The sequence below is a fragment of the Diadema antillarum genome, unplaced genomic scaffold (assembly GCF_040938485.1).
Source record: "Diadema antillarum isolate AM-2024a unplaced genomic scaffold, OU_Dant_1.0 scf00000197, whole genome shotgun sequence".
NCBI lineage: Eukaryota > Metazoa > Echinodermata > Echinoidea > Diadematoida > Diadematidae > Diadema > Diadema antillarum.
The window spans coordinates 1052784-1070926 of record NW_027271086.1 but is presented as its reverse complement, the minus strand read 5'-3'; the positions used below and the strand labels follow the sequence as shown (position 1 = coordinate 1070926).

Here is an 18143-nt window from a genome sequence, read left to right as displayed (position 1 = left end):
ACATTTGTAAGAGCCCAGGTCTAAATCAACAAGGAGATTATATTGTGCGAGTCTATCAATTTCATTATGTTGTTAACCCGTTGAGGACGAGTCCCGAGTATACTCGGCAAGTGTCTATGGGAAATGCGTTTTGTAGCAAAATCAATCTGTCCTCAATGGGTTAATGTCATAGACCCTAGCTACACCAATCATGCCCCTGGTCACACTCCAGTTGGCAAGGAATGGTCGTGTAATTGTGTAGCAAATTGAAGGTTGTGAGTTATGTATGTGTAAGCCATTATTTGTTGGTGATGTACCTGGTAACTGGTATAAATGGAAGACAAGAGAAAATATTGAAACTTTGCCAATGCCTTACACTGGCACCTGTCCAACAGTCCCAGACCAGTAAAAAATAAAAAAAATAATAATATAAAAAAAATTCACTGTTGGGGTCAGTTGCAAAAAGTTAACAGAATTAGTTAATCTAGGTTTGGACCAGTAAAAAATGGAAAAACTGGGTAGGCCTATCAACTGGTCTGACAGGGACAGGTCGGACCAGTGGAAAAAATGGGTTCCTGTGCAGCCCTGCCTCTGCCAAACTGCAGAATGTCGAATGGTAGCCAAAAGTGAGTTTAGTGAAAGCCTGACAAAAGATTGGACAAATTATGTCAAACCTTTGATAACAGAAAGAATAATAAACAAAGTACATTGTATAAAGTCTACACATGGAGTACTATGCCTACTTTAATAGAGATATCTACCTAAAGTGGGATTTTAGACTGTTTTTTTATTGACTATGGTGTCAATCTGAATTCTTCTCTTCATATTTTACTTTTAAAAGAAATTTACCAACTTCTTGTTACAGCTTGTTTTTTGTTAGAAAACTTAAATAATCTGTATGTAAGAATCTTACCAAAATTTGTATAAATTCATTCAAGTGTTAAAGAATTAAAATGTCTGTAAACTCAATTGTCTTGATAGGTAATTCTCATGTCTTTGAGGTTAGGTTATCAAAGTCAAGAGCCATAATAATTATGATCATTTAAGTACAGTGACAGTTCGATATTTAAAAAAAAAAGTGGGAGGGTGGGGTGTCAGGTCAATCAGTTTTCTTTGACAAGGAGAGAAAGATCTTACATTTGATTGTGCAACCATGATAGCAGGCTAAAGATGATGTAATAGTATAATTATGCTTACAGCATTGACATAAGTTCTTTGTAAATGTTTGTACCTTTCATAATACCTTGTTAACATTAAAAACAGAAGTAGGCAAAATGCCTGCAGATGTTGTGTATTCTTGATAACATATGTCACTTCTTGATATGTGTGTACCTTTGATAATTTCTCCATAATTTATTATGATAGGAAACAAACCGAGTCAGAAGAGAAAGCGTGACTCAGGCAGCTGCCCCGATTTGGAGGAGCCGCGCAAGCAGGTTGTCGAGGAAGGAATGTCTTGGTGGACCTGCATGATGCTCGGTGCCTCCCAGGACAAGTCCAGACCTCAGGGCAGAAAAGTGGAGACGAAGAGTGAGAATATCACAAAGAGTTAACCCCCGGCCAGGAAAAGTTTCCTCACAGCTCAGAGTCAGGTATGCATGTTCGATTTGGGTTTCATTTTAACAGCACGCAGCCTATACTTTTTCCTGCAGTGCTGTACTTGTAGTTCTCGGTCTTTCTTGTCCTAAAATGATCTGCTGTTATTGCTTTTGCTAATGATTGATTAACTAATTTTTATTGTTCTTTTTTGTATTTGAGTAGCAAATGAAAAATATAAAAACGTGATGGGGACAGTTTACAATCAAAAGTACCAACACAGATTTTGGTACATGGGACTACAATGATTTCTCTTCAATTTCTGTTCTAATAAAAAAAAAATGATGATGAATAATGTGGATAAATTTCTGGAAATGAATGATATCTCCCTGACTGCGACTAGTCTGTAACTTCTGTCATGTAATTCCCACAATTCATAATTGTGTTATAGTGTAATTTACTATTATAAAGTCATTCACATTTATCATAAACTTGAAAATGTTCCATTACTCAAGCCTTATAACGGGGTCAAGCATTTTGTGCTGATGTGTTATAGTGGCTCACTTGGCATTGTCCTCAGCTTTGTTATTGAAATTTCAATATATGCGTGTCATATGAATAATCACAAATTTCATACTTCAGTCATGGGAGATATAAAGAGACCATTGGACCCAGATGTGTGTGACAGCTGCCAGTGTCTCCGCCCAGCCACACCCCCTCCAGATTCCTGCTGCGGATCCGGCTGCGCAGTCTGCGTCTTTGACATTCATGACCAAGAGGTAGCGCTGTGGAAGAGGGACTGCCGGAGAAAACATGGCCCTGAGCAGGGGCTAGAAAATGAGGTTAGATGTCCTTAAAAAAAAGAAAGAAAGTAAGTAAAAAAAAAAGAACTTCAACATCTGTCAATTGACATTCGTTTGTTGCTCTTTTATTGAATTTCTTCTTGTGATATATTGATAACACAATCATGTATTAGTTCATAGATTCAGTTTCCAAAGTATTGATGTTGTTCAAGTCAAATTGCATTATTTCAGGAAAATTGAAGTTCTTCCTTGAAAAGCCCTGCTTACTCAAGGGCATAGCAAAGGTACCATCATTCTACGATGTAGTTACCTTTTGAAAGAACCACCTGAGAAAAATATTCCAGAGGAAAAGGGACCAATGATTGGTCGTATGTTCCTCATTTTTTTTTAAGAGTGTTACTGTTGTTGAGTCTAGGCGCTACAACTATAATAAAAGTTTGAAGATAACTTTCCTTAAGATAAGACTATCATTTTTTGTGCTGATATAAGATGTAAGCATTGCGGTTTTAATCCATGAGCCTTTATCTTTCTCCAGACCTCTACCAACAAAGCTTTTAAATGAAATCTTTTGCATCATAAGATGTGTATAATCACTTTCATTGATGGTCCGCGGGTATTGTTATTCACAATGAATGTGAAATGAGACCTATTTAGCATCATCTTCAACCTTATGATGTTTTTCCCACCAATGTTAACCTTTGAATCATTGTGTCTATCACAGACGGGCTCTGGAGATTCAGCCATGGACCCCTCCGAGTACAGGGAATATGAGTTGAAGTCTATTACTCCAGTTTGCAGGAATACAGCCATCTACAGATTTGCCTTACCTTCCAGACAGAAGTTGAACCTGTCTATTGCTAAGCACATTATTCTCAGGTTAGCTATTGGCATTTATTTCTAAACTGGACTGACTGATTTTGATACAACATGCTTTTCCTGTAGACACTTGCCCAAGTATACTTGGGACCTATCCTCAATGGCTTAAGTGACTCATAAAATGTATTTTCTCTCCTTTTTTTCTGAATTGAATAAACAGAGGCAACATTACCTGCTGGCCCACTGAAGGTAGCCAATATTGATCAGTATCAGACATACTATATAATTGGATTGTGATCTTTGAAGTGTTTCATACTTGAGATGAGAGCACTGTATCTGCCCTGTTTTGTAGATTTATTAGCTCACCTGAGCTAATCCCCCAAAATCCCCCAATCCCCCAAAAGTAAGGAATCTTTAAAAATTTTCTTCTCTTGAACCAGAAGTGATAAAGCTAAAATTGATACTACGAAATTTTGGCCCTGATTATACATTTTCATCTTTGACTTGAGGATGCCTGGTCAAATTTTAGTGTGTAATTTAGATTAGTGACTGCGTGAAAGGTGAATTTGCGATACTCTGGTGAGCGCAAGACCCCCGGGTCACTTGTTATTTTTGTGTGTCTCGAGCAAGGCTTAAAAATGCTGTATCACTCTTCTTGTATTTCTTTAATTGATTTTTCAATCAATTGGAAAATTGTTTATGATGACGATATTGCAATAGGAGGACATTGAACACACACTAAAATGACAATGTTACCAAAATATTTCAGTAGCTGATCAACTGTCATTTCAATGTGCTCTTTTTGGCTTTGACCCTTCATATTATCACATACAAATCTTGTCTAACTTCTCACATTTATATTTCTCAATATGTCAACTCGTTTTCTTCATGAAAGTACAGAAATGATGAGATGCTTGCTGTCTTGTCAGCTAGTGAGAATTGCCTTTTTTTTTCTTGCTCACGTGTACACCCTAAGTAGAAATAATTTGTAACCCTGCATCACAAAACCAACAAATAGTCACCAGACATGGATTTTTAGTTAAGGGCAAATTCTGAAAGAGCAGACTGTAAGCTTTAAAATGTGACTGTGCACCTCAAAACGAACATAAAGTCGCACACACTGATTTTGCGTGAGGACTGAAAATAAGTGAAATGGATCAAACTAGTCGAACTTGACTTTTTCATATTTTCTGAAAGAGCGGGTCTTCATTTACATTATGCTAAAATTTGGTATCATAAAACGGGCAGGAAAGTGTGTTTTTTAGCAGTTTATCTCGAACATTTTTGGTAGAATAATGTGATTAGGTGTGTCTTTAGAATCCCTTTTTCATTTCTGAAAACCCTTGTCCACACTCTTTACTTTCAACTCTAATCACTTTTGAAGGGATAGTGCTACTACTCTGAAAGTTGGCGTTAATCATGGACAAAGTGTGTTAATGAGGCATACTTAATTTCAGTTTAATGTAATAATCCCTTCATTGTTGTTACTCTGGTGGTTTACTTCCTGTTTTTTGTCCCATTCATCGCACAGCCAGCACAGTTTGGTAAAGACTAAGCGCTTGAATAGACACTGTACTTCAGAGCCTCTTTTCTCAGCTCACACTTTTCCTGAGTTTGTGCTTTCTTTCCAATATTTAGATAGGTTAGGAGAGTCCATTTGATTTGAGTTATACACCATTTTAAAGCTTAAAGTCTGTTCTTTCAGAATATGATCTTAACTAAAAATTCATGTCAGGCGACTTTTTGTTTGTTTTGAGGTGCAGGGTCACAAATGATCATATAACTTGATACAACTGGACCTTCCTCACCTACCTAAATAATGGAGAGAAAGTACACACTCTGGAAAGGTCCTTGTTTAGAAAAGAGCCTTTGAAGTTTCCGGTCTATTTGTGACCCGCTACAACAAACTGGTCCTAAAGTCGCGCACGGTCGAAGCCGTGAAAATCGAGTTTGAAGTCAGAGCATCAAAATCGGTCAAAACTTACGATTTTCTGAATTTGACATATCATTAGAGTATGAAATGTCTTCTATCATCTGTCGAAATTTTGAAGCAAAATGATGAAAGGAAAGACCATAAAAATAGCGTTTTTCTGGGCCATGTTTTTTGGCGTTTCAACGAAGCAGAAACTGATTCGAACATTTGGATTGAGCGCCACACATAGGCTCCGCCCCTAACAACGACCAGCGTGATCTCATTGGTCAGTTTGCCGCTTGCCGCTAAGCGAAGCGTGAAGCTCGCACACTGCCCAGTCGACTGGTGCATGCTGGCGGGGTGCGCTATGCCCAGCCGGCCCAGCGGCTTCTCCTGGCATCCTGGTCACTGATTGGTCGGTGAGGAGACCGCCGACGCTGTGTTTGAATGAGCATTTCGGGGGTTGCCTAGGGCTTACCTTCTATTGTCTGGAGGTGAATACTGCCTTGCGTGTACCGTGATCGTGATTGCGTCGCAAGGAGAACTTTTAGGGCGCTTTTCTCGAAACACTGATTTCCCAGACGTCTTGACATGCTCTCTTTTAAACATCGATATCTCCGCAGCCGATTATCTTTATAAGATGTGTTGTATATCAATTTAAAGCAGAAAGATTAGGGGATTGTGTCATGCAATTTTCAAATAATCGACTTCGCCCGACTTTAGGATCATTTTGTTGTAGCGGGTCACATTTAAATGCTTAATTTCACCAGGTTGTGTGCTGTGCAATGAATAGGACAAAAGGCAGGATGCAAAACCCTCTGATAACCACAGTTAAGGGATTATTAGATTAAAGGGCCTGTACAGTTGTGGTTGAGGTGGGGATTCAGGTTTATAACATTCCTAAGTGAGATAATGAGAAACCTCTTATGAAATATGAAAGAGCATGTAATTTTAAGAAGGATTCAATGTTTATTGGATGAAAATTGGTTTTCAAATGGCTGAGATATCCAAAAAAGTGATAATGATAAAAGGCATGGCCTGATCTCTTTATTTCACCTTGTTTTTTGATATCTCAGCCATTTCAAAACTGATTTTCATCAAATAAACTCTTGATACCCCTTAGAATTGCATGCTCTTTGACATCTCAGGGAGTGGTTTCTGAATATCTCGCAAAACGTTAAAAGCTAAATCCTCACCTCAACCAGAACTGTACAATCCCTTTAAGCTGTAATTTATACCCTCATTAACCTGTTGAAGACAAGTTCCGAGAATACTCGGGCAGGTGTCTATGGGAAATGCATGTTGATAGCACAATCAGTCCGTCGTCAACGGGTTATAAGGCAGATTCTATTCATGACTGATACTAACTTTCAATAAAGTAGAACTATTCTTTCAAAGGTCATCACATTTGAATGAGAACAGTGTGTAACAGGTCTTTATGAAATGAAAAGGGGTCTCTAAGACATACCTAATCTCACCATTGTAAAATAAAGTGTTCTGTAAAAACTGCTGAAAATGCAATATCCTATTCACCTTATAAACTCAAATTTTAGATTTACATAGACGAAGCATTGCTCTTTCAAAAAAATATAAAAAACTGAAGATTGACCACTAGGTTCACCCATTTCATCTATTTTGAGTCCTCACGCAAAATCAGGATATGCAACTTTTTGTTGGTTTGTGATGCACTGTCACATTTTGATCCTTACAAATTTGCTTTCCTCTCTCAGGGGTAACGCTAATGGAAGCATCATCACCAGGCAGTACACACCCATTTCACCACCAGACTCCTCAGGCCATTTTGATGTTCTCATTAAGGTAATGACACACCCTCACTGCCGAGAGATCAGTAAATGTCAATCTACACGTATGGAGCCTGAAAGTGCACGAACGAGACTTCCGATGAGAATCACTTACACATACAATAATTTGTTGCTTCCGTGATGATGCTTAGAAATCCCTGTAGCTGATTGGCTGTCACTGTCATGGTTGCTATTTTATTATTTGTGAAAGTATGAGTATAAGAAGTGCATTATGCTGCTGAGTGCAGATTGTGGTAATGCTAGCGTGTAGTCTTTAATACTATAGGTACATCTCGAAATGTTGAATTATGTTTTGATATTGGACTCTATAGAGTCAATGGTTTGGGATCAAATGTGATATTCATGATATTTATGCTTTTTTTTTTTGGAGAACTTGGAGCTTTGAAGGATGATGGTGAATCTGTGACCAAAAACATTTTTGTTTAATTGTTGCCTTATTTGAATAGCGTTTTCTTTCCTGTTATGAAATGCATGTGTATCAGTACATACCTTACAATCAAAGGGGCCATTTACTTGTTTCAGATAGTCATGTTGTGATTTGATATTTGCTCTGTTTTACATTTGCAAACTCTTTAGTTTCAAAACTGTGATAGATCAAGAAAAGGAAGGATAAGTGTATATGACTGTCATTTTTATGTAGTATTCTTCTTCTTCAGCCTGTTAATTTCACCTTTGCAATCTCTAAAAGAAAGAAAAATTGTGAACTCATTGAAATAAATGTGAGTATTGGAATAAAAGCAATAGAGAGTACCATATATGCTGTAAAGTTTGATAGTGTACATTGTAGATGAAACTGGAAGTTAATTTGATATCATAAAGTTGCATCTGAAAAAGAGATATGGCAATAAAGGACATAGCTACAGTACGCGCAATAGAAAACGCCCGACGAAAGTGCGTCCAAATTTCGTCCCAACGCTTTTTTCGTTGTTGATTTCGTCGGGGACGTTTTCAACGCTTTTTGCGTCCAGACTTCATGGACGGATTTTGGACGAATTCAACGAATTCAACGAAATCCCCGAACGCTTTTCCGAAGCTGTGGACGCATTCAACGCTTTCAGCGCTTTCAACGCTTTCAACCCTTTACACGCGATCACACACACACAGGAAAGTTAGCTCTAATCGCGAATTGCTAGCTCTTCTTTCGTCGAAGTTCTCTAGGTTTCCCGTCCATTTCTCTCATTTTCTCTCTTTTGCTTTCGTATCATTGTATCCCTTTCTTTTCAGAGTACAATCATACTTTAGAGAGTATTTTTTCTCATTTTTATTAAGTGATTACCGTGTTTGCCACAATTTGGGGTGAGTTTTTGTTCGAGTGTTTGTTGAGTTTTTCGATTGAACGATGTGTCGATTATCTTCGTGTGTGCGAGAATATCGTACCCACTCGTTTGTTTCCGTGTAAGTATTTTTACCGTAAAGTGTCTTCATCGTTCGTCTTCACGCATCGGGTTTTCACCCTAGTTTTCCTCATCGTAGTTTTCCACATCCATTTTTTTTTTCCGGTGCAAGATACTCTGTGTATTTTCTGCTACGGTAAAATGCCATCGTCGATATTTTTTGTGTATTCATCGTAGTTTTCCACCTCCATTTCATTTTTGTGTGCAAGATGTGTAGCTAGGTCTGCGATGTCTGAATCGTTTACAGATGTGTTTTGTGAGAGTATTAACCACGATGATTTTGAGGATTTTGAGGGTTTCGCGGTGGATGAGATCGACTGGAATGATAGTGATAATGATAATGAATCTACACTATCTAGTGGTGTTGATATAAGAGCTCTTATGATGATGCAATTTATTTCGTGTGACCGACCATCATGACGTTGGCGATGACGAGTACGAACGAGTAGCCTATACATGTACAATGTAGGCCTGTAATGATCTAAGACGAGAGTGACACTGACGACATGGCCTGGCCCTGGGGGCTGTTTTAGTGTTGCCTGCTGAGTAGGTGTTCCATTCTATCCTTTCAGTTATCTTTCTATCACTTTCTTCTTTTGACCCTGGATGAAAAAAAAACCCCTATCTTGCCATGTAAAGACAGAACACATACCATCATGAAATATCATGACATTACTAAAGTAATAAAAGAAATAAGTAAGCGATGAAAATTCTTGTTTGTAAAATCATAAATCAAAGGTGATTTCATATGAACCAGCTCTTTGAAACGTATTTAATTTGCCTATTGATACTTGCTTTGCAAGTATACATTTTCTCTCCCATGGACTTTGTGTCCCCCTTTTTTTATGTGCTTTAATGATTATTCTAATTTGTTTTGTCAATATCATCATTATTGCTGTATTAATATTACCATACTTTGATATGGTTAATTGCATTTGTTGATTGACTCTAACTTTCATTTTGTTGCCTCCTCTTGGTACTTGTACAGATCCTTTCTAGGGCTTGCTGTTTGCTCACCCCCCCCCCCCTTTGCTGTTGCTATTTCACTCTTTACCTTTCTTTGTCTCTCTGTTGTTCCTTATCTTGTTTGATGTTGCCTCAATATTCATCCTTTTCCTTCAATGGTTGCCCCCTGGCCCTCACGACCATTACTAACCTTCCCCTGCCTTTTGTCTGTCCATCCTCCTGCTCTAATCCCCCTCCCTTTACCTGTTGGGCTCCTTGCCCATGACATCCTACCCTCTCCTTTTGTTTTCTTTGTTCCTTGTCCCTTGCCTGTTCCTGACTGTTCTTGTTGTGTGAAGTCGCTTTACATGTGTGTGGTTGCTTTTTCTGCCTATTTGCCATTTTGCTTCTGACGAAGATTCTGCTATGATCGAAAACTTAGGTCCCTTTTGACTCTATCCTAAAAACATTCATGTACACTCCCAAAACTTGCTGGGCTAGTAATGAAAACTTCCATTATCTAGCAGGGGAGAGGGAATGCTTTCATTTTCTCAAGAGAGCTTTTGTGTGAGAGAATGCAAAACTTGATTGAGTGTTGCCAAGTTGTTTTCAAACTTCTTCATTTTATTTGATCTTAAGCATAATCACTTTCGTAAGTACATGTACAGTATTACGATTTCTTCTCCCCTGACTGTAATCGGAAAGTTTGCCATAAGGACGATCGCTAATGTGTTTGGATGTGCCGATATGCGAAACACGTGGTTCAAAAGAATGCACCATGTGCTACTACAGTTGTACTGCCTTAAAGGTTACTGCAAGTTGAATGGATCGAATGCGCCATAGGCTTAGTTACGGTAAACAGTTTACGTTCGATGCGAATAATTATTACGTCTTTCAGGATCGAGGAATAATACACACAAAACATGCAAACAAACAAATCCACGAACGAGTGTTGATAACCAAAATTCATATGAAAAGTAATAGGCAGTTTTGATGAGCGTGAAATTTTATTGTCATGATTTTGCCGTTTAATCGGGTGGTGGCTGCATCACATAGGACATCTCAGTGAATTTGTCTAGGCATATGAGACTTTTCATATAAATCTGTGATTGCATTTTTGAGTGATTAATCAATTCCTTTTTACAGTTCGGGAACCAGAACATCAGAACATCTTTGCAATGATTCCTTTTAACTCAACTCACCCGCGAGTTCTTCGATCGATATACTACACCAAATGCGCGCATTCTTTCGTCTGGCACCTGGGTCTGGCACGCACCTGGTTTTGTGGAAATTTCCCAAAGGGAGAGGGTGGGGTTTTTCCAATCCCAAGAGACCCGCATTCATACACAAGAAGACAATCTCGTCGCTTCTATCATTTTCCGTCACTCGTGTTTTCCCCTTATTCTTTGCTAATAATGAACATTTCGATTGAACTTAACGATGGTTGTTCACACGTGGTTCCTTTTGTTGTGAGGTGTAGGTATTTTCTTTTTTTATCATTCTTGGGAGGGGAAAGAAGAGTAAAAGAGGGAAAACTTATTTAAATAACGAAGGGCACGTACGCTCAGCATCCACAGCAAGCCGTCTTTTACATCAGCATCGTTGATTATCATCACTTGCACTATCATCAGGCATCACTCGATAATTTTGTCCTTTTTTTTATAAACATTTAGAAACACGATCACCATCACTCGAGATAAAACACGTAGCAGTGCAGATCCAGAGGGGGCGCATGAGGCGCACGCCCCCTTTATTTATCGTGGAAAAAAAAATAGAAGTGAAACCCGGAAGTGGCACCAGAATATTAGTTGCGGCCCCTCCCCCTCCTGTACAGAATTCCTGGATCCGCCCATGCCTGTACGAAAATAAATGTCAACAGACAAAGTATCAACAACCTCCCTGACAACCACATAAACATTACCACAGAGCACACCGAAGCGGCTGGCATCAAACACCCTTCGAAATACTGCAGCAAAGCGCGAAATCGCCGTTACGAAAATGCATGTATATATACACAGTGCGAGGCAATTGAAAGATTACCTTTAAATATTTCAGAATATGAAAGGAACAAATAAAGTGATATGAAACGAAAGAAATCGTACACCAACGAAAGGTATAACGACCTCCAATAGGCCCTTAGCCGCAGCATATCAATAAACATGACGTATAAGCACACGGAATATGCGTGTTTCGGATTCCTCCCTTCTATATTTCTTTCCTGAACTATTCCCAATGCCCGAATAAAATAATGACTAGTTTGTTACACTGATTTCTTCTTCTGAGGTAAGGAAGTTCGTTCGTCCGAAAACAAAAGGATTGACACTCCGAAGGTTTGCTAATCGGGCAATGCCCCCCCCCCCAAAAAAAAAAACAAAAACAAAAACAAAAAAAAAACAGCCCACAAAATGCTCGTTAATCAAAACATTGGTTAATAATGTTAAAGACGATAATAATAATAATAATAAAAATAATGATAATAATAATAATAATAATAATAATAATAATGATAATAATGATAATAATAATATAACAATATAGACAGAAATAAAACAATATATGGCCCCCTATAGCAATTACCCGCAGCATGATTACATTTTCGAATCAACAAACATGGATAGGCACAAGGAATATGCGTGTTTCGGATTCGAAATAACGCCGTAACCATCGGAATAGCGCACCCGTTTTCTTTTTTTCGGAATAATGAACACCACGGAAATGAATAAATGATTTCAAACTAAGAATCCATCGTAATTCTTGCCTTAAAGATTTTCCTCCCTTCTATATTTTATTCCTGAACTATTCCCAATGCCCGAATAAAATAATGACTAGTTTGTTACTCTGAAACATGGTGTTGTGAGTTAAGGAAGTTCGTTTATCCGAAAACGAAAGGATTGACACTCCGAAGGTTTGCTATACCCATCGAACAATGGGGGAAACAAAATAATAGTAATACATTTTATTTTCACACTAGGTACGAACATCTACAAGGTGTAAGGAATTTGCGTGTTACGGAACATTTTATCACTTTCGCATCAGCGAACTTTATGATACGTGCATTGGGTACTACAAAAATGCCTCCCCCCCCCCCCCCAAAAAAAAAAAAATGTATATATAATTACACCAACGCTTGAGCATAACAACAAACAAGCAATCAAACAAACAAATAAACAACTTAAGATTTAATCTCATAGCTGCTTTGAATATTTCACGTTCCGTCTGCATGACTGTATATATACTTCTTTTCAGAATTATCTCTCGCTTCCCGCTTCACAACTAGGAAATAAACGATGTCAAACTACAGGTATATAAGAATTAAACTTATTGTCTTACTCTGAATATAAAATTCATTATTTCAAAAGTTCGTTTATCCTTGAATACAACAGGCTCGATACTACAGTACTCCGAAGGTTTGCTAATCCGACAATAACGCACCTATCCAATCACAAACATTCGTGCATTTTCGAATTATGAATCATAATTTGACTATCACATTTTATACGAACATCTATTTTTCGTGTATATATCGATAGGGAAGTCGCGTGTATCTGAATGTTTCATTTTCGTCCTAATGAACCTTATGGGTGCATGGGTACAACGAACATGAACCTCAACCCCCCCCCCCCCAAAAAAAAAAAAAATAAAAAAAGAAAGAAAGAAAGAGCCAAGTCAAACTAAGAATCAGTCTGAATTAGTCGCTTTGAAAATTCCACGTACCGTCTGAATTATCTCTCTGTCCAATAAAGAAATAAACGATATCAAACTAAGAATTAAACTTATTGTCTTGTTTTGAATATTACTTTTTTTTTTGCTTTTCTGGGGCCCGTTGCATAAAACTTACCATTGAATTTCAATAGTAACTACCGTCAGCATCAATGATTATAAAATTTACCGCTGATTTAAGACTTACCGCATAGAAAGGAGCGGTAAGTCCAGCGGTAAGGGTTTTATGCAACAGGGCCCTGATTCAATAAAAAAAACGGGCAATGTAACGCGCAATTGCTGAAGAAAGAAAATATATTTAATGACCAAATAACGGCGAACAAATCCTTCTAATTTCTTTTTTCCTCTTTTTGGGGGTTAATTTTCTTTCTATACTCAAATGGATTTTACGTACACGCAATTTTAGTGAAACCATTTTCTTTTTGGTCGGCATTCTACGATAAGGTTCCTGTGGGTTCCTGTGGGTTCACCCTCGCCAAAATTGCGTGATTTCTCTTAAATACTATGAACCCGAATGATCTCTGATTGGTAATTTAGTCTATTTCATGATCAACAGTTGTTTATTTTCTGCTTGTAAAAAAACAAAAAAACAACACGTGAACAATTAGTAGGCCTTACTACTGGGTCTTGTCATGTATCGTACATATCTCTGTTTCGTTCAGCCGAGCGAGCCATGCCATGGCAATTGCGACGCACATACGGCGCACTCGCCTTTCCCACACGTGCACATTCCCTGGTTACATGCAGCCCGCATACCAACATGTGATGTATCAGGTGACTTACAAATGCAGTGAATAATCTGCTAACGGTGCCGTACTTACAGCTAGGGTAAGGGAAACTAAAACTTTTACAAATTGCTTCAATGAAAACGGCATCGATGTATGTATACATGTTACCATTCTTAATAGTATTATGTGAATCAGGTGAATTCCACGCCTGTCTACTGTTCTCATTCCCGACCGCTGTGCTACTACTAGTACTTGTTGAGTCTAATCTTGCAGTGATTCTTGCCGGCTAGCGGCTGTGGATGTGGCCACTACACACACACGTGTGTACTGTATTCCATGTGCGCCTTGGATCACGGACGCTTTTAACGAAATTTGGACGAAACTGCCGAGCTCCGAACACGCATTTTCCGAACGAGCAACGCATTTGCCGAACGAAATTGAGCGGGCGGTCGTGCGTGAAATGCGTCCACAAAGCGTCAGAATCGTTGCTACTGGATCGATAACGAAATTTCGTCCAAATTTCGTCCAAATTTCGTTGCTACTCGATCGATAACGAACTTTCGTTGGAAAACGAAATTGACGGAGGCGTTTCTTATTGCGCGTACTGTATTGCAGCTGATTGACAAATTGCCTTCCATTAACATTACTACACAATTCACCGCAAGAATCATTGACATGATGGTTGCAATTATGTCTTAAATTCTGTTCTCTTTAATACTCTCAGTTATATGAACACGGTGCAATGTCTCAGTATATCAGCCATTGGAAAGTTGGAGACCATGTTGAATGGAGAGGAACCTTTGGATTGTTGACGTACCTTCCAAATAAGGTAGAATCACTTGTTGCCGAATCTCGTACATTGTGCTGCTACCAGCAAGTGTAACGTTATACAGCCAACCTTGCGCAGGCTGAATCTACTGGAATAGAAGAAAAGGCTGTGGCCCACCTTACAAGATACTATTTCATTGAGAGTTGCAAGACAAGTTTGCGAGTAGTAGAATTGGCGATCAATAACTAAGCTATACATGTAGGTAGCATTGATACTTAGAGTATAAATCCTGAACGTACAATGTATGAGGGCAATTACCCCCGCTAAGATTAGGGTTAGGTTTAGGGTTAGAGTTTCAGTTAGGGTTAGGATTAGGTTCAGGATTCAAATTAGGGTTAGTTTCAGGGGAAGGGTTTGGGGTAATTGTCCAGGGGGTAATTACCCTAGACCCATCCTGAAATCTCTTTCTTGTTTGGTTGAAATCACTCTTTTTCAGCTCATTCTTTTAAACTCAAATGTGAAACTGATATGAGCCAAACTTGGGTCATGACATGTGGCAACTCCTCTTTGATATAACTTTCAGGAAAGGCAAAATAGAACATCTTGTATCATTATCCTTGATAAGAGCTAAAATAACATTTCACTGCCATACGTAGCAACTTCCCAAGATAAAGTCAATTCACACTGTATGATATAGTAGATTGAACATTATGTTTGTGCGTGTGGGTGTTAGTGTGTGCACACACAAAAAGATTTTAAAAAGTTTAAAAACAAGTTTTTAACTCTACAAATATGTCACACCTGTTGGCTTTGAATCGTTTATTAACTGATCATCTTTTTATGTTTGTATTTTAAGGTCCACTGTGCATGTGCAGATGTTGGTATGTGCATGAATGCAAGGATGCGAGTTTAGGAATAAGATTTTAAGTTGATAGATTTGCCACACCTCATGGCTTTAGATCATTTATTAATTGTAATTTTTGTAGGTCCACCACATGTGTGTGGGTGATAATGTGTTGGTGTAGGTGTATGCTTGAGCGAAAGGATGCGAGTGTAAAAATTAGATTTTAAGCTGATTGGTTTCGGACACCTGTTAGCTTGTAATATTTTGCTAATTGATATCTTTATTTTTTTTTGAAAGGTTGACCGCATCCTGATGGTGGCAGCAGGAACCGGCATCACACCCATCATCCAAGTGATACGGCACATCGTGGAGGATGAGGGGGATGAGACTACGGTTAGACTCCTCTACTCCTGTCGCTCCTACGATGAGATCCTCCTGCGAGACGAACTCAACGAGCTGGCCCTCTTCTGGAACATCACGATTGTATACTTTCTGACCCAGGTGAGTCGGGCTCTCTGATATTTGTTTGATTAGATGACATCTTATTGATTGATTGATCTTTTTTGTGTGTGTGGCAGCAATAGAAAGGTAGCATTTGATAATTCCTCATGTTCACACATATGTAAAGCTCCAGAATACCACTCAACTTGATGAAGTTATTCTCCATTCCCTGTAGTCATGATTTGAATGTTGTAGTCCGCTGTACGCACGTGACAATGACAGCATTGCACTGTATCCATCAGCTTATGTGGGAACATGAATCGCTTTTCACTACAATGGCATCCATTACATTTCAGCTCAAATTACGTGTGCATTTTGTAATGTTAAGCAGAGGTAGTCCCTGTGTTTCCTTTTCTATCTCAGGAGTACTTCAGGCATCTTCTTTGTTCCTTACACAAACCATATGTGCCTTGCTCTATCTATGATGGGAAAAGAATAATCAATTTAGGATTTTATCCCATGCATTCAGTGGGGGTATGGAAAGGCCTTCTGTATAGTGGACATTTCACATCAGCAATGCACATTGCATTATGAGGATTTGTCCAAGTCTTCAGAATCTATCATATTTGATGCACTATAGGACTCTCCCGACTCACACAGCAAAGAATACGGAGAGACCGTTCGGCACGGACACATCACCAAGGAGACGATTGCGACGGAAGTGACCACGGTCGCAGGTCGACCGATGAGGGCGCTTGTCTGTGGGACCCGATCTTTCGAGGACGACGTCATCGCTTTCTTAAAGGAGTGCGGCATTGAAGAGACGAGTATTGGCAAGTTCTAGTGATGTCCGCACGTTGAAAGCAAATCTCTGCGTATGGTTTGTCACACACGCATCCCCTTAACATTAACACTGTCCTCCATTGCGCTTGCACATGCGCCTGTCAACATACAATAGGCGACAGTCCTATATGATGCCATACATGTATGTGGCTACTACAGTGAGCTTCTCATAACATATTCCACCTTGGAACAGTGGAGGGATTACTGCTGGTCCATTCATTTACCGAGCATTTCTTGCAATGTAAGAGGATGAAGAGCAAAATCAAGGAAAGTGTGGAGGAATTTTTTTCATCTACACCAAGCTCCCATTACGGGTACTGTTTACTTTTGGGAGCAGTGATTCTAAAAATGTTTTAGTTATCACATTTGATACATATGTGTAGGTCAGTTGTATTACAAAACATCCTACACGTAAGAAATTCTGCAATAAAGCCTAAAATATATGGAGCTATCACCATTTCTCTCAATAAACCATAACTGTAGACGGTTTAGTCTAGAAACATTTTTATTATAACTATTGTTCACATTTTGTATACCAGTATTAACAATACTTAACATTGACTATACTAATTCAAAGTTTTGGATGTTTCTATCCTAAACTCACATCTTGGAACTCTTTTGAAGCACTAAAGCTATCTTTTTGTTTCATCTGCAAATGGTAAATAATGCCTTTAATAGATATTACTTGCGAGCATTTGGGAGTTCGCTCAGTCACATTGACGAAACAATTTTTGTAACATCAAATGGAAAGGGTGAGGATACTGTTTGAAGGAACTGTTCCACCTTTTGGACTAGAAGTGTAGAGTGATAACCAATGTTGCATTGATAGTTATTATAACAGAAGTTAACCTCAGGTTCCATTTTGGTGTTAGCTGCCTGTGCAGATTATGCATGGTGTAAATGGCAGTGCTATGAAGGTGCTTTTTATGTCTAGATATACATGTAACTTCAAGTACTTCCATAAGTTTTTAATACAAGACTACCAGCCAATGTATGTTCTACAATTTCAATGGTGCAAAGATGCGTATGGTACATCACAATGAGAATCTACATGTACCAGCAACTGTGCAATGTGGAATGGGGGAGGGGGCATATTGGTGGAGTTTTGGAGCATCGCTGTGCAGATATTATTTTTTTTTTAAAGTTAACTTTATTTCACATTTTTTATATCACTCAGTGCCTCCATTCACAATTCACATTTGATCCAACACATTCATTATGATATTCAAGGTAAGGGTGTGATGTGTTCACTAGGATCATCCTAAATATGGAATCATTGTCTCTTTACCCGCTCCCTTACATTCCCTGATTCAGGAAGTATACCTCCGATCTATGTAAACCCAAACGCAAAGAACTTTTTATACTTTGTATATTACCAAGATGAATTTTTTAAAAAAGCTGTACATTGCAAGGTGAAATTTGTCTACCATGGTAATTTCAAATTCAAATTGGTAGAAAAAAATCAGATGACACCATGTATTGTTGCTTTAGCCCATTGAGGACAGGCTGATTTTGCTACAATGCGCATTTCCCATAGACACTTGCCCGAGTATACTCAATACTCGTCCTCAACAGGTTAATTAATCGGTT

General features: G+C 38.6%; 1 protein-coding gene across 1 annotated transcript; it reads left to right on the top strand.

The window, feature by feature from the left end:
• The first annotated feature begins 484 nt into the window (after positions 1-484).
• LOC139723681 (NADH-cytochrome b5 reductase-like) lies at positions 485-16554 on the top strand. The gene is made up of 8 exons (XM_071634905.1): positions 485-605; positions 1345-1509; positions 2158-2357; positions 3040-3194; positions 6777-6864; positions 14381-14485; positions 15567-15770; positions 16351-16554. Exons 1-8 carry the CDS (start codon positions 485-487, stop codon positions 16552-16554), a joined length of 1242 nt encoding a protein of 413 aa, XP_071491006.1.
• The last annotated feature ends 1589 nt before the right edge of the window (positions 16555-18143 follow it).